General features: G+C 40.2%; 1 protein-coding gene across 1 annotated transcript in view; it reads right to left on the bottom strand.

Annotated features, from left to right (window-relative positions):
• Window positions 1–15884: 15884 nt before the first annotated feature.
• cdc45 (CDC45 cell division cycle 45 homolog (S. cerevisiae)) overlaps window positions 15885–20752 on the bottom strand; it is a 20905-nt gene continuing 16037 nt past the window's right edge. Inside the window, exons 16-18 of the mRNA XM_062024225.1 lie at window positions 16930–17048; window positions 16459–16535; window positions 15885–16152 (exon numbers count right to left, since the gene is read on the bottom strand). Coding sequence (XP_061880209.1) covers window positions 16088–16152; window positions 16459–16535; window positions 16930–17048 — 261 coding nt within the window. The 3' untranslated portion in view covers window positions 15885–16087. The remainder of the gene's footprint in view (window positions 16153–16458; window positions 16536–16929; window positions 17049–20752) is intronic.

Here is a 20752-nt window from a genome sequence, read left to right on the forward strand (position 1 = left end):
CAGCAAGATCAAGGACTTGATCCTGGATTATTACAATAACTTCAAGCTCAGGGTCACTTCTGGGTCAATAACCTCTGACTGGCATCGGCTTGACAAGGGAATAATAACAGGATGCACTTTCTCCGTTGTACTTTTTGCACTGGCGATGAATATGCTGGTAAAGTCTGCTGAGGTGGAATGCAGAGGTCCTGTATCCAGATCAAGTGTTCCACAGCACCCTATTAGAGCCTATATGGACGACCTTACCATCACAACAACATCAGTCCCAGGGAGCAGGTGGATCTTGCAGGGATTGGAGAGGCTCATTGGATGGGCCAGGATGAGTTTCAAGCCCGCAAAGTCAAGGTCCATGGTGCTGAAGAGGGGGAAGTTGGTCGACAAATTCCGGTTCTCAATCTCAGGAACGGTCATTCCATCCATCACGGAGCAACCAGTCAAGAGCTTGGGAAAGCTCTTTGACTCCAGCCTGAAGGACTCTGCTGCTATCCAGAAGTCTACTGAAGAGCTTGGAGGGTGGCTCACCAAAGTAGACAAGTCTGGCCTACCTGGCAGATTCAAAGCCTGGATCTACCAGCACTACATCCTTCCCAGAGTCCTGTGGCCTCTCCTTGTATATGCAGTCCCAGTAACAACAGTGGAATCCTTTGAAAGGAAGATCAGCAGCTTTCTGCGGAAATGGCTGGGTCTCCCCCGCAGCCTCAACAGCGCTGCCCTGTACGGGACAAGCAACATCTTGCAACTATGCTTCAGTGGGCTCACTGAAGAATTCAAAGAGGCACGCACAAGAGAAGCCCTACAGTACAGAGACTCCAGGGACTGCAAGGTGTCATCAGCCGGGATTGAAGTGAGGACAGGAAGGAAGTGAAAGGCAGAAAATGCAGTGGAGGTGGCTGAGTCACGCCTTAGGCAAAAGGCACTGGTTGGGGCCGTGGCAACAGGGGGAGCAGGCTTGGGCTACTTCTCAAAGACCCAAATCAGCCAGGCCCGGGGCAAAGACGGACAATATCTACTCCAGGAGGAGGCCTGAGCAGGCTTGGAGGAAGAGCGAGTGGGCAGGGTAGTGGGACTCCGGTAACAGGGGGCAGGGACAAGATGGGAGGGCACGTTGCAGCGCAAAGTCACCTGGTCAAACATCATGCAGGCAGACCTCCACCGCGTCCGGTTCCTCGTGGCAGCAGTCTACGATTCCCTCCATAGCCCACCAAACCTCCATGTGTGGGGGAAGAGCGAGACACCCTCCTGCTCCCTTCGCTCCGGAAGAGGCTCCTTGGAACATCCCCTCAGCAGTTGCCCAAAGTCCCTGGCTGATGCTCACTATCGCTGGCGCCAGAGGTGGGACCAAGTCATTGTTTTGCAAGTCATAAGTAGGGATGATACTCGAAACCGGTTTTCCCGTTTGTTCAATAAGAAAAGAACCGAGTCCTCGGACTCGAATCCCTTTTTGAGAACCGGTACCCGTTATCGAGACCACCATAGTAAAGAAAAAGAGTTGGTTCTTTATTCGAATCCCTGGAGTCCCTTCCCGACCAGAAATGTTCCGTGTGACATCACAAGAATAGACGTCACGTAGCTCAGTCATTAGGCGCAGATAGCGAAAGCAGGAAAAACAATGCACCCGAAAAAATGCTCCAAGGTGTAATAAAGTTCAAAACAAAAGGTATAATCCAATGAATAACTTTACTGAGAGATTTGATCAGGGTACAAACACATGACGAACACTTTTACAACCAACTGGAAACATAGCAACCAGGCTAGCAACGCACCTCCTTTACGGCAGCTGTCGCAACGTTCTTAAAGCAACCGCAGCACTTACATATTTATACAACATATATCTCCCTTTTTTAACTTTTGTTTTTCTTTCCTTGCAAACAAAACAAAATCACACTGTATATGTGTTGTCTGTCTAATTATAAATAGTGCAGACGAATCGTGTTGGCTGAGTTCTTGACGTTTACTTTCACAGCGTGCTCATAACCTCATTCTTAGCTGCCGGGTGGCAACATGCAACAACACTTTTCGGGGCTACCGAGCATGCTCGTCACTCCCGTTGCATGCTGGGTAGTGTAGTTGTTATATTACCTAGCTCAGGGGTCACCAACGCGGTGCCCGCGGGCACCAGGTAGCCCGTAAGGACCAGATGAGTAGCCCGCTGGCCTGTTCTAAAAATAGCTCAAATAGCAGCACTTACCAGTGAGCTGCCTCTATTTTTTAAATTGTATTTATTTACTAGCAAGCTGGTCTCGCTTTGCTCGACATTTTTAATTCTAAGAGAGACAAAACTCAAATACAATTTGAAAATCCAAGAAAATATTTTAAAGACTTGGTCTTCACTTGTTTAAATACATTCATTAATTTTTTTACTTTGCTTCTTATAACTTTCAGAAAGACAATTTTAGAGAAAAAATACTACCTTAAAAATGATTTTAGGATTTTTAAACACATATACCTTTTTACCTTTTAAATTCCTTCCTCTTCTTTCCTGACAATTTAAATCAATGTTCAAGTAAATTAATTTTTTTTATTGTGAAGAATAATACATTAATTTTAATTTAATTATTCATTTTAGCTTCAGTTTTTTCGACGAAGAATATTTGTGAAATATTTCTTCAAACTTATTATAATTAAAATTCAAAAAAATTATTCTGGCAAATCTAGAAAATCTGTAGAATCCAAATTTAAATCTTATTTCAAAGTCTTTTGAATTTCTTTTAAAATTTTTGTTCTGGAAAATCTTGAAGAAATAATGATTTGTCTTTGTTAGAAATGTAACTTGGTCCAATTTGTTATATATTCTAACAAAGTGTAGATTGGATTTTAACCTATTTAAAACATGTCATCAAAATTCTAAAATTAATCTTAATCAGGAAAAATTATTCCATAAATTATTTTTTTAAATTTTTCAAAAAGATTCAAACTAGGTAGTTTTTCTCTTCTTTTTTTCGGTTGAATTTTGAATTTTAAAGAGTCGAAATTGAAGATAAACTATGTTTCAAAATTTAATTGTCATTTTTTTCGTATTTTCTCTTCTTTTAAACCGTTCAATTAAGTGTAAATATCATTCAGTATTAATAATAAAATAAAGTTAAAGGTAAATTGAGCAAATTGGCTATTTCTGGCAATTTATTTAAGTGTGTATCAAACTGGTAGCCCTTCGCATTAATCACTACCCAAGAAGTAGCTCTTGGTTTCAAAAAGGTTGGTGACCCCTGACCTAGCTCATAACATCACATCTTTCCCCCTATAAAGAAATATTTTAACTCAATAAAGTGTATTTCTTTTTTTAGCTTTAACTTTTCTTTTTTTTTAGCATTGTAACCACATTTGCAAACAACTTTCCTCTTCATAGAATTTTCTTTCATTAAAGAAATAAAGTGCAAAAATGTCAAAGCATCATAACAAACAGTTATGTCAAATAGCAGCAGAAGTGCACTTTTTGGAGAGCTGTATTATTTTCAGTTTTGTGCCCAAGGGACTGATGTTATTTAACACTATATTATTATTTATACACCTATAGTGATCACAGAGACAGGTTGTTTTTGTGTTGCTGTATATATTAGTTTTTCTGAAAAATCCCACTTAATATATTTTGGGTAACAACAGTCAATATTTATTTATTTTATTTTAATTTTTTAGGGGGGTAACAGTCAATATTTATTTATTTATTAGATTTTATTTTTTTCTTATATAATAAAAGTGAGCTTTTGTTAAACCAAATATTGTGTTTTTTTCCATATACAACAACCTATCTGGACTCGATAAGAGAATCGATAAGGAATCGGTTCGATAAGAGGATTCGATAATAGGCTCGAACTCGATAATTTCTTATCAAACATCATCCCTGGTCATAAGTAAGTCTCAAGTCTTTGCCCTCAAGTCCAGAGTCAAGACAGGCAAGTCCCGAGTCAAGTCTAAAGTCAAGACTGGAAAGTCTCAAGTCAAGTCCCAAGTCCTGCATTTTGAGTTTTGAGTCCTTTCAAGTCCTTTTAACAACAGACTAATATATTTACACAGATTGTGTATGCTTTTAAAACGCTGTATTTATTTATTAAAACAAGTGCATTTGAAATTGCAGGAAAAAAAATAGTGCTGACATTGCACTTCATAATAGCATTATTAACCAGTCATTTTAAACATTTAACTCATTCCTTTACAGAATAAACACATTTGAAAAAACAAGTGCAACTGTACTTATTTGCACAAAAGTGTTAACATTGTATTTCCATGGCATATTGCATTGTAACTAGTTCCACAGCAGTTTCTATCCAGTTCTTACCTTATCTCATTGATCTCATCTCATACTGTATGTCTGTTGATGTGTGCATACACATGAAAAACATAAATACATGAACATAACAATGAACAGAGTTGTACTTTTTAGATGTCAGGACCCATAGCAATATGTACACATATTCTTAATATAGTGTACATTTTAACTGACCTTTATTTGACTATGTTTGTCTATTTGTAGGTGGCTAAAATATGCGGTACTGCTGACCGCCATCTAACGTTATGTTACTGTGTGTGATACATTGACTAACGTAACGTTAGTCAATGTATTCACACACTAGGTACCTCATGCAAAACCTGCTTAAAAAATCACTTGACAAAAAGTATGAATAAGGTAGCAAACTGCAGTGGACACAACAGATTGCCGTGTTTGCAATGACGTTATAACCACAGACATCTTATAAGTAGACGCAGCATTGGTTGCTGTGACGCGAGAAATTCGGCCGCTATCTTGAAGTGGTGATGAGGAGCCGGCAAGCAGCCTAAACTGACAGTTGACAGGTGGAAAACAAAGATGCCAGGCTGGTGTTCAGCGTTTTCCTGCTCAAATGAGCGGACTGTTGAAAATAGGAATCGGGGTATTACTTTTCACAAGTAAGATTTAACATTAACGTACTATTGGTTGTATTTTGTGAAAATAATATTACCACAGAGTTGAGAAGGAGCAAAGATCTTCAATATTTGCATGTGAACATCACAAAGAAATCTTCTGGGGGAGGATGACGCCCCTACAGGGGTTTGGTTTACAAACTTTCAGCCCCACCTAAAACAAAATTCACCAGCCGCCACTGATTATGATGCATTCTCATTTTAGGCAAAGTATAAGACAATACTTTCTTAACAGTATAATTGTAACCAGGAATAAGTCTTCAAGTAACAATATTCAAATACTAACATTGTTGGGTAAGACATAATTTGGTTTTATTCTGAATCCAGTGAAACAGATTGGTGGTTTTAGCTGATATAAAGACTTCCAGGTGTTTATATATGTTTACCTCCAAAGACATGCACCTGGGGATAGGTTGATTGGCAACACTAAATTGGCCCTAGTGTGTGAATGTGAGTGTGAATGTTGTCTGTCTATCTGTGTTGGCCCTGCGATGAGGTGGCGACTTGTCCAGGGTATACCCCGCCTTCCGCCCGATTGTAGCTGAGATAGGCTCCAGCGCCCCCGCGACCCCAAAAGGGATAAGCGGTAGAAAATGGATGGATGGGATGGATGTTTAAGCATTTGGCAGACGCTTTTATCCAAAGCAACATACATAAAAAATACATATAAAACAATCACTGTAAACATGATCATTTATGGGAAGAATGTAATACAAATTATCAATACAAAGTGTCAAGACAGAATAAACTCTATGCTGCTGCAGCAACAGAGATACAGTCTATAGTTCCCTAAGATATATAGATATCTAATGTATTCATACATTGTTTATGTAGGATATACGCATGTTAGGATTAGGATAGTTCTTTATTGTCATTGCAGTACAACGAAACTTTGTTTTCAGCCCAAACCCGTTCAAGATTAGACAAACAGTGTACAGGGTTACAGAACAGGAACGCTGATGGGTCGCCACAAGGCGCCCCGTAAAAGATGGGGAAAAGGGTAAAACGCTGGGGAAGGATGAGTAAAAAAATACAATCTAGACTGGGCTCCTAAGGGGGCATGTATATATAGCCTAATCATATTGTTTCTTGAACTTCAAAATAGCTGACCGTTCCCCCCCCCCCCCCCCCCCCTGGGATTATATTCCCAGTTTTGATCTCGGACGTCTGGTCACTTATAGCATATAAGAATATTCTATTACTGTTAAGCAAACTATGAATAATAAAACATGTGTCCTTTATCATAGCTACACGTACGACAAAAAAGCGTGTGAAAATCAGTGGCATTGAGTGAGGTAAAATGAATTAAATGCGCTGACAAATGAATGGCACTGAGTGGAGCGGATCACCAATCTCGTCAGAGCCAGTAGACAGCAGGGCTCGATGCTGCGTCTACTTATAAGATGTCTATGGTTGTAACGCTAGCAGTGAGTTTACAGCCTCACTGATTTAACTACACAGCAAATAAAAGTTACGTTACTTAGCCAATAACCGTTAGCTTACATTCAAAACTTACCCTTCTTTGTGCAACTTCAAATGTCGAACGAAGTTGGAAGTTGTTGCGTCTCCGTCTGTAATCTTCAAACCGCATGTTTTGCATACTGCAATTCGTTTTTGTTGACCAAGTCGTAGTTTTAATACCTGAACGAAACTATCATTGGCGTCATTTTTCCTCACTGGCGCGTTGTTTGAGAGCTCTTCTTCGTTGGTTGTCCTGCAATTTGATTGGCTGAATGCTGTCGGATGAAAACAATGTGGATGTAATTTGATTGGATGCTGTACTGACAGGCAGCACACACGCTGACAGACACACACGTACACAATGAAAGATACGGAGCGCTCCTGAATAACTTTTTAATCTTTGGGTTTTGGGGAAAGTAGCAAGTCTTGTCAAATCAAAAGGCTCAAGTCCAAATGAAGTCACAAGTCATTGATGTTAAAGTCTAAGTCGAGTTGCAAGTCTCTTTACATTTTGTCAAGGCGAGTCTAAAGTCATCAAATTCATGACTCGAGTCTGACTCGAGTCCAAGTCATGTGACTCGAGTCCACACCTCTGGCTGGCGCCATGACCAGGTACTCAAAGCAGTTGCTGAGAGCATAGCCTCAGCCATCAGCACCAGCAAGCAACATCATGCGCCAAAGAAGGCAATCTCATTCATCAAAGCTGGAGAGAGACCTCGTGCATGTCCACAGACAACAACAGGACTCCTTCACACAGCCTCTGATTGGCAGCTACACGTTGACCTGGGAAAACAACTGAGGTTCCCCCAGCACATTGTAACAACATCTCTCCGGCCAGACATGATCATCATCTCAGAGGCTTCGAAACACCTGATCATGCTGGAACTAACAGTGCCTTGGGAGGAGCGGATTGAGGAAGCCAACGAAAGGAAACTGGTGGAGGAGTGCAGGGGCAGGGGCTGGAGGACTTTCTATGAGCTAATAGAAGTTGGCTGCCGTGGCTTTGCAGGACGCGCCCTCTGCAAAGTCCTTGGCCGATTGGGAGTCACAGGGGCGGCCAAAAGGAGGGCCATTCAATCCGCAAGTGAAGCGGCAGAGAAAGCCACAAGGTGGTTGTGGCTGATGAGGGAAGATCCGTGGGTTGCTACTGGGACACAAGCAGGGACTTGATCACCCCGGCTGGGTCGCCTGGACGAGGGTGTCTGATGTTACGAGACCCGAAACACCCAGGATACATCACTGATGATGTGTCCCAGTGCATCCAGGAGATGTATCTTTTAAGATATTACGGACCTTTGATCCCTTGGGCGGTACTGCATCATTACATCTGTAAGTGCAAGTTAAAACTCTACTATGCAAAGCGAAAGTCATTTATCAACAACACCCAGAAACGCTGCCGGCTTCGCTGGGCCCGAGCTCATCTAAGATGGACTGATGCAAAGTGGAAAAGTGAATCCAAATTTCAAATTGTTTTTGGAAACTGTGGACGTCGTGTCCTCCCGACCAAAGAGGAAAAAAAACATCCGGATTGTTATAGGGGCAAAGTTGAAAAGCCAGCATCTGTGATGGTATGGGGGTGTATTACTGCCCAAGGCATGGGTAACTTACACATCTGTGAAGACACCATTAATGCTGAAAGGTACATACAGGTTTTGGAGCAACATATGTTGCCATCCAAGCAACGTTATCATGGATGCCCCTGCTTATTTCAGCTAGACAATGCCAAGCCACGTGTTACAACAGTGTGGCTTCATAGTAAAAGAGTGCGGGTACTAGACTGGCCTGCCTGTAGTCCAGACCTGTCTCCCATTGAAAATGTGTGGCGGAATATGAAGCCTAAAATATGACAACGGAGACCCCGGACTGTTGAACAACTTAAGCTGTACATCAAGCAAGAATGGGAAATAATTCAACCTGAAAAGCTTCAAAAATTGGTCTCTTCAGTTCCCAAATGTTTACTGAATGTTGTAAAAAGGAAAGGCCAAGTAACACAGTGGTAAAAATGCCCCTGTGCCAACTTTTTTGCAATGTGTTGCTGCCATTAAATTCTAAGTTAATGATTATTTGCAAAAAAAAATTTAGTTTCTCAGTTCGAACATTAAATATCTTGTCTTTGCAGTCTATTCAATTGGATACAAGTTGAAAAGTATTTCCAAATCATTGTATTTTGTTTTTATTTATGAATTACACAATGTGCCAACTTCACTGGTTTTGGGTTGTCTATTTAAAAAAAAAAAAAAAGCAGAAAAAGCCAACACGCGCAAGGCACATACCAGAAGTGAGAGCATGCAGGCATAAATTCGACCATAAGCTCAGTTTGTCTTAATATTTATGAAATGAGTGGTCCACTATTTAGTCCCTGACATGCAATATTTGAGATTCTATGAAAAAAAAATTCCTCATAAAAAAAGGTTTGAGTGCACATGGAAAGCATTATCTGTAAAATATGAGAGTGGAGAGTTCAAATGTGGGGGAGTGTACTCCTTCTCCTGTGAGCCATCAGAATGAAGAACAGGTGTGCGCACACACACACACACACACACACAGTGTATGCATTTAGCAGTAAATGGCAGCTGCCTGCGGAGGTGGAGCAGCAGTAATTTCTGGACAGGATCAAGACACATCGCCAATTTGGCACGCTCAGAAAATCCTTTTCGACATATATTAAGGATTTTAGTAATGGTCACAGACTTTTTTTTGCATCACTGTCAACATAAAACACACACTTGCCATTTCTCATCAGAATAGCCTGACAACCCAAATGACAATTAATTGAGGTGTTAAATGTTGCAATATTGTATTTCAGGACGACTTCATTTGAGGCCTGTATCCATCCAAAAATAGGTCGTATTATGATTTTTTTCCCCACATTTATTTGTCTAAATGACATAATGGTCATTCTTTGGTAAAAATTTTGCATGGCTTATGTTTTCTAGACAGTCTTCAAGCCGCTTTTCAACCCTCTCTTCAGGATGTGCCGTTTTGTATGCGGCCTATTTATGTTCCTCCACTTTGACTCTGTCTTCTCTCCGTCAGCTTTGTTGTAGTTTTTAGTGCTTCCATATTGAGTCTACTGACAGATATAAGTTATAACTATACACTACTTTGTATTAGAAATGGCAACAGCGAGGGATGCATGTGCATGTACGAACCAGTCTGCCCCACAACAAGAAGATAGAGAAAAAGAATGAGCTCATTGACTACAACAACGGACAACAATGGCGGACTCGCACACAGCTCTTCACGTAAATCTCTACCATACATGGAGATATTTGCTGACGTCACAACTAGAAAAAACACCACAAATCGGGCAAATTCTAAACAACTCATTTGGAGGAAGAATGAAGGAAGGCAAGATTGTTTCATAAATAGCTCTGCCATGCCTCCATGGTCCATCCATCCATCCATTTTCCGCCGCTTATCCGAGTCCGGGTCATGGGGCCAGCAGTCTAAGCAGACATGGACAGACTTCCCTGTCCCCGGCCATCTCCACTAGTTCCACAGGGGGACATCGAGGCGTTCCCAGGCCAGCTGTGAGACATAAGCAGAGTGCCAATTCAGGGTCTGCATCCTTCGAAGGGCGAATTTGAAGGCAGCTTACGATACAACGCTGCGCGAAGGCTGTCCCAATTCATTCAAATTCGAAGGCTCCTCCAAATGCAGCCGACGAATGTGCCCTCCTTTTTTCTGTATTCGGAGGATGCACCGCGACTATCCTTCGTGGCCTCCCATTTCCCAAGATGCTTTGCGCGCCTTTGTTCAACCCGGATCTTTTTGACGATGGCCGCAAATACAAGCAGCGGCAGCGAATACACTTTCAAATGTAAGTATCCTTCGCAGGCTAGACTGTCCCATTTAACAACGGGTGACGCCTTCTGAGGCTGCGTAGCCCAGGTCCTCCGAAGGATGCAGGCCCTGAATTGGGACACAGCTATAGTCTCTCCAACATGTCCTAGGTCTGCCCCGATGCCTCCTCCCGGCTGGACATGCCCGAAACACCTCACCAGGAAGGCATCCAGGAGGCATCCGTAGTAGATGCCCGAGCCACCTCAGCTGGCTCCTCTCGACGTGAAGTAGCAGCGGCTCTACTCTGAGTCTCTCCTGATGACCGAGCTCCTCACCCTCCACACATCCTGCGGAGAAAACTAATTTCTGCCACTTGTATTCGCGACCTTGTCCTTTTGGTCATTACCCAAAGCTTGTGACCATAGGTGAGGGTAAGAATGTAGACTGACTGGTAAATCGATAGCTTCGCCTTGGCTTAGCTCCTTCTTCACCACAACAGATAATTACGTTACTGCCGAAGCTGCATCAATGCATCTGTCAATCTTGCGTTACGTTTTCCCATACTCGTGAACAAGACCCCAAGATACTTGAACTCCTCCACTTGAGGCAAAACTTCACTCCCGACCCGAGGGGTGCAGTCCACACTGTGCCGACTGAGAACCATGGCCTCAGATTTGGAGGTGCCGATCCTCATTCCAGCAGCTTCACACTTGGCTGCAAACCGCCCCAGTGATGGCTGAAGGTCCCAGCCCATTGAAGCCAACAGGACCACATCATCTGCAGAAAGCAGAGATGCGATCTTCTGGCCACCAAACTGGAATCCCTCCACGCCCTGACTGCGCCTAGAAATTCTGTCCATAAAGATAATGAACAGGACCGGTGACAAAGGGCAGCCTTGGCGGAGTCCAACGCCCACTGGGAACATGTCTGATTTAGTACCGGCAATGCTAACCAGACTCCTGCACCACTTGCACAGGGATCGAATGGCCCGTAGCAACGGCAGCCTCCATGGTTTTATTTCAAATTGTTGCGATTTGTGCAGATCCTAAATACACAAAAACAGGTACCATCCATCCATCTTCTTCCGCTTATCCGAGGTCGGGTCGCAGGGGTAGCAGCCTAAGCAGAGAAGCCCAGACTTCCCTCTCCCCAGCCACTCCTCCCAGGGGATCCCGAGGCGTTCCCAGGCCAGCTGGGACACATAGTCTTCCCAACGTGTCCTGGGTCTTCCCCGTGGTGTCCTACCGGTCGGACATGCCCTAAACACCTCCCTAGGAAGGCGTTCTGGTGGCATTCTGACCAGATGCCCGAACCACCTCATCTGGCTCCTCTCCATGTGGAGAGGTACAGGTACCAATAGGTAAAAAAAGTAGATTTTGTCTAATAGGTCCCCTGGTATGTTTGATTCCTTCTGACTGACTCAAAAATTGGCAAGAACAGCAATACAACAGTGAAAGGGCTTGAGGGGTTAAAAGTCACATAGGGCATCAGTGCGCTAACAGATAGATGAGCCTGCCCAATGTATACGCCCATCACTTCACGAAGGGAAAAAATATATTAAAAAAATCAAGCTTCACTACACGTTGTTCAAATAAAACCTGAAACACTGCCAAATATCCATCAGTTAGATGTGGAAAATGTAAGTTTTCTTTTTTTGTTTTTCCTTAGGCTAACCTAGCATTATGTTGCTGTTAAAATGTGACTATAAGTTTATATTTCCATTCCAACTCAAATCATTGCTGTATTTTATGTATGGCATCTTTAACGTTGGACAAGTGCAGAGTTACAGTATAAACAAGAATAAAATGCACAATAGCACTTTTGTAAGTCAGTGTTTGTTAACCAAAGGGTTAATTCTTGGGCCGTTTGTCATCTGTGGTTCGTATGGGCGCAGTGGTACTCAGTTGTAATGTACTTTTCCACCACTTGTGGCAGTAATGACAATATTAAACAAACAGAAAAAGTCTGGAACTAAGTCATAGAGAAGTTTCTTAAGCACAAAAAATATGACTAAAGAGGTGAAGCTGTATTTTCATTTGCACTTTAATTTCATAGACAGTTTAAGATATATTCATTATTATTTAATCAGAATACATACATTTTAGCACGGAGTATTTGTATGTATTTATTTTTTCAATTTTTATGAGTCTCATCTTTTGTTCTATATTTCATTATTTATTGTGTAATCAGCCTGACCGGACCTGTGTGATTTATTTTTTACTAGCGTAAAGCACTTTGTGTTACCACTTGCCTCTGCATGAAATGGGCTGTATAAATACCGTTTGATTGATTGATTGGTGACCCAAGCCCGGATATTAATCTTTCTGATTAACACATTGTTTCACGTCATTTCACAAGATTTATCCTGTTAAATTTACCGTAATTATTGAATACAATTAAAAAGGCCAAAAAGGCTAAGAATCCCTGATCTAAGTCACACACGCTTAAGCTCATTAGCATTAAAGCTATAGACACATTGAACAGCTAATACAAGTAGTGCTTACTAAAACAACTTATAAAAGGTTAGATTTTGGCCAACAGATTTCCAATATACAATTTTGAGGCCGATAAAATGTATTTAAAATCCTTTAAAAAATATACTATAATATGGGATTTTCAAGTACACATCTGAGTAAGAAACAATATAAATGTAAAATAATATAAGTGTATTTATAAGTGCTGTATCAAAAACTCTGACTTAAGAAACATGGAAATAAATATTCCACTGGCCAATCATATTACATATCAAAGCTGCATTACATTGTCTTTCATAAGGACCGTGTATTGGTTGGGTTAGCCAATGCAAGTGTTGCATACCATAAATTTAATGATTAATACGTTTGATGATGACACTTGCCCTAAAATAAGCTATGTCAAAAACTAAAAAACAAATAACAGAGACATAAAACACCGCCCCTCCTCCTCTGCCCAAGCTCCCACTGTGCAACTCTGGAATAAAAGCAACAGGACAGTCTGAGAGGCTTGCCCAGATCACTACATGGCTGCATGATCATGCCTTGTGAGGGTCTATTTCCCCCAAGTGTGTGTGCTGCATGCCACATTCCTCACACGCAGAGTGGCGGAAAGGGCAGTGGCCCCTCATCGGCAGAGGTGTATGCCTAAGGGGAGTATGAGGGGGGATGGGGGAGGAAGGGTGGGTTGGCATGGAGGCAAGTGATTGACGGCTAAGGCAAGATCGCCACATGAGGCAAACAGGTGGATTTGGAAATACTGTAACTACTTAATAATTTTTTTATATTAAGTCATTTGTGACTTTTAATTTATGTTTCCCAATGTTTGCATTAAGTTAAAAAAAACAAAAACTTTTTAAAGTGTCTCAAGTACTACAGTAAATTGAGTACCATAATATTATACCATGCATGCTCCAATTAATGTTCCTATTCAATTAACGGTCATTCTCTCCTGTAGTCCAAAGATATCTAATTATAGCAAAAAAGTTGTCATTAACAACTGTGGCTGTAAGCAAACATGCAGGTATACTGTATGTAATTTGTCAGTTAGCCACATAACTCAAAGTTATGGACACATTTTGATGACATTTTCAGGACATGCCAGAAAGGAGATACTCAAAAAGTGATTAGATTTTAGGATCATTGTCTGGATTTAGATTTTTTTTCCCAAGGATTCTTTATTGTTGGGAGCTAGCGCCTTTGAGTGTTTTTCTCATTTACAATCAACCAATCAGTGGAATTAATGATGGCTGGGCAGTTTGCTTCTTGCTGCTCTTACAGCATTAGTTCTGTTGCTACTGTTTTTTTAATATACTTGTTGGAAAAAGGCCATGTTGTCAAAGAGAGGTATGTTGTCATTTCCACTTTCTCATAAACTCCAATAAGTATTAATTAAAAAAAAAAACTTGTTGTATAAAAGTTTTGCAACTCTTATGCGATAGCCTCGAGGACCCTAACTTTAGAAAGGGTTGTAAGCATTATATCATACCCTCTTCCAGCGTTGAGCACACAAACTACACTCCATGTAACACACAGTGGTTATGTATGTTGTCAGCTAATGATTGTGATTAGGCAATTCGCAACATTACCAACATTAGCTATTATTAAATGTTTAAAAAATATGTATAGCCTATCGTTACATCAACAGGACCACAAATTGTTAGTTTCTTCTCTGGGACTGCTTTTCGGCACGTTGACGTGCTTCGGGCATGGAAGTTTGTACGAGACAATCATGAGTGACAGCAATTTACACCAGACCTTTTACATGGGCCGACTAAATTTTCCATCCATCCATTTTCTACCGCTTGTCCCATTCGGGTCGCGGGGGTTGCTGGAGCCTATCTCAGCTGCATTCGGGGTACACCCTCGACAAGTCACCACCTCATCGCAGGGCCAACACAGATAGACAGACAACATTCACACTCACATTCACACACTAGGTTCAATTTAGTGTTGCCAATCAACCTATCCCCAGGTGCATGTATTCGGAGGTGGAGGAAGCCGGAGTACCCGGAGGGAACCCACGCAGTCACGGGGGGAACATGCAAACTCCACACAGAAAGATCCCAAGCCCAGGACCTTTATATTGTGGGGCACATGCACTAACCCCTGTTCCACCGTGCTGCCCGACTAAATTTGTCCATCCATCCATTTTCTACCGCTTATTCCCTTTGGGGTCGTGGGGGATGCTGGAGCCTATCTCAGTTACAATCGGGCGGAAGGCAGGGTACACACCCTGGACAAGTCGCCACCTCATCACAGGGCCAACTCTAGGGCCAATTTAGTGTTGCCAATCAGCCTATCCCCAGGTGCATGTCTTTGGAAGTGGGAGGAAGCCTGAGTACCCAGAGGGAACCCACACAGTCACGTGGAGAACATGCAAACTCCACACAGAAAGATCCCGGGCGCGGGATCGAACCCAGGATCTTCGTATTGTGAGGCAGACGCACTAACCCCTCCTCCACCGTGCTGCCGACTAAATTTGTATTCTACATAATTAGTCATTGTTAAATATATACAGTATATATTTCATTTTTAATAAATATGTTCTTTCAATTCGGTAATGGTAACATAAGCGAACCGGTTGTGTTCCTGTTACATGTTTTTGGTTTGAAAAACATAACTTTTAAACAAGTTGCAAACAGTCACTTTAATGACTTGCTGTTTTTGTGGCTAAGGTGACTCAACACCATAATAATTACAGCATTTACATTAAATAATTTCACTTAATACAAATAAATGATTACTTCTATTAGCTGGAGCAATGTGTACCTAATGTTTTGGCCAGTGATCAGCACTGTGTAAATCCGCTCCAGCATTCTCAATCTCACCCATATGGAAGAGCGATAAGGATACCAATTACCAGTCTCACAGCTGGACATCAACCCCCCTATCCATGCCCCCCTTTGCTTTCAAGTGGTGCTATGGGCCGACAGCAAATCAGCACCGGGACGTCTGACCTGCATTCTCGCTCTTGTGTGCAGCAAGGATGCATGCGCTCGCTCACCTTTGGTTTGCGTGATCTGAGCTTAGATCAAGTTCATTCAATTTCAGTAAGTCTTTGATTGAGATCAAGGCGTAACATGAAGTGTATTGAAGCACTGAACTGTTAATGATCACTTGCAGTCAAGATGGGTAGGGCTTGTGGCAAATAAGCAAAAATAAAATACTGTGTATATGTCAGTTTGTAAAGGATTTAAGTAAGATGTTAAGATTTATTAAACACATTTGAAAATATTGCATTCAATGAAAGTCATATACAGACGAGAATAAAATGGCAAATGTCCTGTATTTAAGAGAACCAATAAAATCATCCACACAATTAGAAACTCACTGTACAATATACACAGATAAAAAAACCAGGACAAACTAAAACAAATAAAATACTCAGATTAGCGCTACTCACATTACACCGGACTAACAGCATTCAGACTTGTTAAAATATCTCAGTCACACTCACATAAATGAAAGTTTCAGGACAGGAGGGTGATGAGTGCGTCCAAGAACTTGCTGCGGTCTTCTGTCTTCAGTTCAATGACTGCACAAGAACAGTCAATACAATGCAAAGTTAATGTGTGTCGTTCTACAAGCAAAGAGCGCATGTCACTTGGGCATGTACATGTTTATACACTGGCTTTAAACGAGGAAAATAAACTTTCTGATATCTATTAAATTGGAAGTACTTTGGGGATATTTTGATTTTCATGTAACACTCAAAATAGTTAAACAATTCATATTACCTCATTGCCTAACTTTACAGTGCTGGTTGTCTACTTGAAATTAAACACTGCTACCCTCTAGTGTTCAATAAAGATTGAAACTAAATAATAAGGTTTTAACTTACTGGATGTGTCAAAGTGGTCATGGAGAGTTCTGGAACTGGTGTTCTCTGCAGCTTTCTCAAATGCTCTGCCAAAGAAACTGAGAACACAGCAGAGAAATAGATTACAGAGGATGTCGTTGTGGCTTGTACAGCCCTTTGAGACACTTGTGATTTAGGGCTATATAAATAAACATTGATTGATTGATTGATAATACCCTGCCAGAAAAGGTAAAATTACACCTGCAAAAAAGAGCTTTCTCATGAATTCTCCCTGCAGTTACAGTATACAATGCTACAATCAGTATTTTTTTAAATAATACCATCCATCCATCCATTTTCTACCGCTTGTCCCTTTTGGGGTCGCGGGGGGTGCTGGAGCCTATCTCAGCTGCATTCGAGCGGAAGGCGGGGTACACCCTGGACAAGTCGCCACCTCATCACAGTAATACCATTCAATAAAAACAATTTTAAACAGTTCAATTTTAAATGTACTTTTTCTTATCAGACGTCTCGGTCTCAGGTGGGATTCCCACGATGAGGATGGTCCCTTTCTCAACATCTTTAGGAGCAGCCATGATGAGAGGAAGCAGTTTGCATCGCTTATTCCTTGTCTGACAAACAAAAAACAACATGATGACAAACATTGACTTTAATCCTGTTGAGTGGAATGTCCTTGAAAATGTACAAATCAGAAACAGACCAAATTTGTCTTGAAACGGCAAAGAAACTGGCCTGCCATCATGTATGTCACACACAAGACCTAAGCGTATCTGGGGACAAGTCAACTCAATCCACATTTCTAAAGGATTAACTCAATAAGTTTGTGTGACGTCACCATAAAAGATGCATCTCTGCCCTGTTTAATCAGTACAAGATGGCTAAATTAATCAATACTTAAAGAACAGACTACAATGTCAGGTTTGTTTAACATTATCGTTAAGGGAATGTCTTCCAGAGTTAAAAGGAAACTGTACTTTTTTTTTTTTAATTGCTTCTCATTCACAATCCCTATGTGCGACCAGAACACTTTTCTCATTTTTATGCATTCTAATTTTGTAATTACCATCTCGTAGTACACGGCTAACAATGTAGGTAATGGGATTCGATCTATTCCACTTATTAAGCGCTCTAAAACCATCCAAAAGCCTCCATCAACGTTTTATAAACAGTAAATGCTATAAGTATATATGTAATGTAGTAACAGGCAGACTATTAATAACGTTTAGAATTCACATATTTTGGTCATTTTAAGCATTAAGGCGGAGCATTGATTTTACATTGCATCACGTTTGCTATTCCCTTCAACAAAATACACAAAATACGTCTTTTCGTGTCAATCCTGTGCTGAATTTAATGTCAAAGTTGACCAACTTCTCGTTTTATGGCCACAGCCTACTATACAAGTGAGAGGCATAATTTATAGTCCAGCACAAACTTTGAACAACTCAGAGGCGATGCAGCAGCTCACCGGCTCAGTATGTCAATAGCTACACTGACAGAGCATTTTTATTGTAAATTGTGAGGTGTGTGTTAAAATCATGGTTGTTTTTACAAATGATGACAGATGTGAACAAAAGCATGTATTGTCTTTGTGTGATGATGTAAATGAGGTGTGGTTGTATTGTATATTAAGTATGTGTCCATGAAAGGGCATTTTATGACTTTTTTCTTAATACTTGTGTATGATTTTATGGTCATAATTTTATTGCATGATTTTTGTATCCCTTTAATTTAGGTAGCCAGGGACTGCAGATGGAAATTAGCTATAATCTGGTACAGAACATATCTGTCTTTGAGCTTAATGTTTCTGTACATTGTCCCTTCAAATAAAGACTAAACTAAACTACATAAGCTAGTTACCTCTCTGTGATCAAGAAGCCGCTAAAAGTAGATCCTCGACGTTACCTCTTATAATAACAATGACGCTAATACTTGGTTAAAATGCACGTCACGACATCTAAATAGAATTTTGTTGGCGGTTTTTAGAAGATTTTTAAGAGGGCTCTTATGGACAGATCAAGGATTAATCCCATTATCTATGTTGTTAGCCAAAAATTTATAGAATGAATAAAAAAAAAAGAAAAAATATATGTGTTCTTGTCACATTAGGGATTGTGAATGATAAGCAAAATCCCCCCAAAAGTGCAATTTCCCTTCAAGAGTGAATAGTAGACAACCTGGGGCCTCATTTATAAAGTTAGCTGCATACAAAAAAGTTGCTTAAAATGAGGTGAGATGTGCTTAAGTAACTTTTACCGCAAACATTGGTATTTATAGAAAAATGGAATGCGGAAATGATTGTGTATTTCTACGCACCCTTTCCACCATGCGTACAGCTCATGCAAAATGTATCAGACACGGGAATCAGCAACATTCAATGGTGTTACCACAAAATAAAGCCCATGCTCACATGTAAAAACACATGTACACTAAAAAATCCATAACAAGACATAGTTTAGTTTAGTTTATTATTCTTCGGTCAATCGTCAACAAAATAAACAAACAGTTGTACATTCTTAAATTGAAAATGAAAATGTTGCAGACCGAAAGGGTTTAGGCTGAAGTTGAACACTTATTGCGCCTAACCCTATAAACAATGTCAAGTACAAAATAAACTTCCGAAAATTATTGAATGTCCATTGTACAACATATTATAAATACACATTATACATAACATAAACACAGTTAAATTATATACACAGTAAAGGCATGTGAAATATCCTTGTAGACATGTTAAACCTTTGTACCAATTTATATACTATATACAAACAATTGTACTTCCATTATTATTTATAACCCACATTTAGTATTTGAATTAACATTGATCATAGTATTAACTACTGTGTTGATTCTAGAGTGATATATTTTTTCAAGACATTGGTCTTAAAGTGTTTTTTAAATGTGTGAATAGAACTGGAACATTTTAAGGAATACTCCAAGCTGTTCCACAGTTGAACCCCCCTGACAGAAACACATCTACTTTTTAAGCTTGTTCTTATCTTAGCTTTCTGAAAGACAGCTGAACCTCTGAGGTCATAGGGATTCTCTCTGGGTTTAAACCTCTCCTGTAAACACCCAGGCAGCATGTGGTTATGAGCTTTGTACGTCACAATAGCAGTGTTGAGGTCAACAAGATCGTGCAGTTTTAATGTTTTTAATTTAATAAACAGAGCATTGGTATGGTCATGATAATCTGCATAATTTACAATTCTAATCGCTTTCTTTTGAAGTGAGAATATAGATTTAATGTTTGTTTTGTAATTGTTACCCCAGATTTCGACACAATAATTAAGATAAGGGAGTACAAAAGAATTATATAACATGATAAGAGCCTTTTGATTTACGGAGTTTTTTATTTTATGTAACATAGCAATATTTTTTGCCATCTTTGTCTTAAGTATATTTATGTGCAGTTTCCAATTTAATTTATCATCTATATGGATTCCCAAAAATTTTGTTGAATACACCCTTTCTATCTCCATATCATCAATTCTTATATGACACTGTTTGTTATTTTTCCTATTTCCAAAAATTATATATTTTGTTTTATTTAGGTTGATTGATAGTTTATTGGCATCAAACCATTGCTTTAGTATGTGGAGTTCACTCTCTACAGTCCCTAAGAGATGGCCAAGGTCTTGCCCAGAACAGTACAGACTTGTATCATCAGCAAAGAGAATACAGTTGAGTTTTTTAAAGATTTTACAGATATCATTAATGTACAATAAAAACAATTTTGGTCCCAATACAGAACCTTGGGGTACTCCATGTGTTATAATCTTTTTATCTGAATCTACATTATTCATATGCACGTACTGTTCTCTGCCACCAAGATAACTTTTCAACCAATCATGAGCAAGACCTCTAAAACCATACCTCTGCATTTTGTTTAAAAGCAATGTATGATCGATGGTGTCAAAGGCCTTGCTCAGGTCAATAAAAACGCCAACAACAAACTCCCTCTTATCAATTGCAGTGGTTACCTCCTCAACTAGTTCCATCACTGCCATGGAAGAGGACCTGTTTGGTCGAAAGCCGTATTGGTGTTCACTTAGCAAGTGTTGCTTGTCAATAAAACTGTCTAATCTTGACACAAATAATTTTTCAAGGATTTTTGAAAATTGTGAGAGTATAGAAATAGGCCTATAGTTGGTGAACTGATGCTTATCTCCACTTTTGAAGATGGGAATAACTTTTGCCGTTTTCATTTTCTTTGGGAAAACACCTTTTATAAAAGAAATATTACATACATAAGTGAAGGGAACAGCTATAAAATCAACAATTTCCCTGATCAGAGAAAAGTCCAAGTCACAGC

This window comes from Entelurus aequoreus, linkage group LG17, assembly GCF_033978785.1.
Source record: "Entelurus aequoreus isolate RoL-2023_Sb linkage group LG17, RoL_Eaeq_v1.1, whole genome shotgun sequence".
Classification (NCBI taxonomy): Eukaryota; Metazoa; Chordata; class Actinopteri; order Syngnathiformes; family Syngnathidae; genus Entelurus; species Entelurus aequoreus.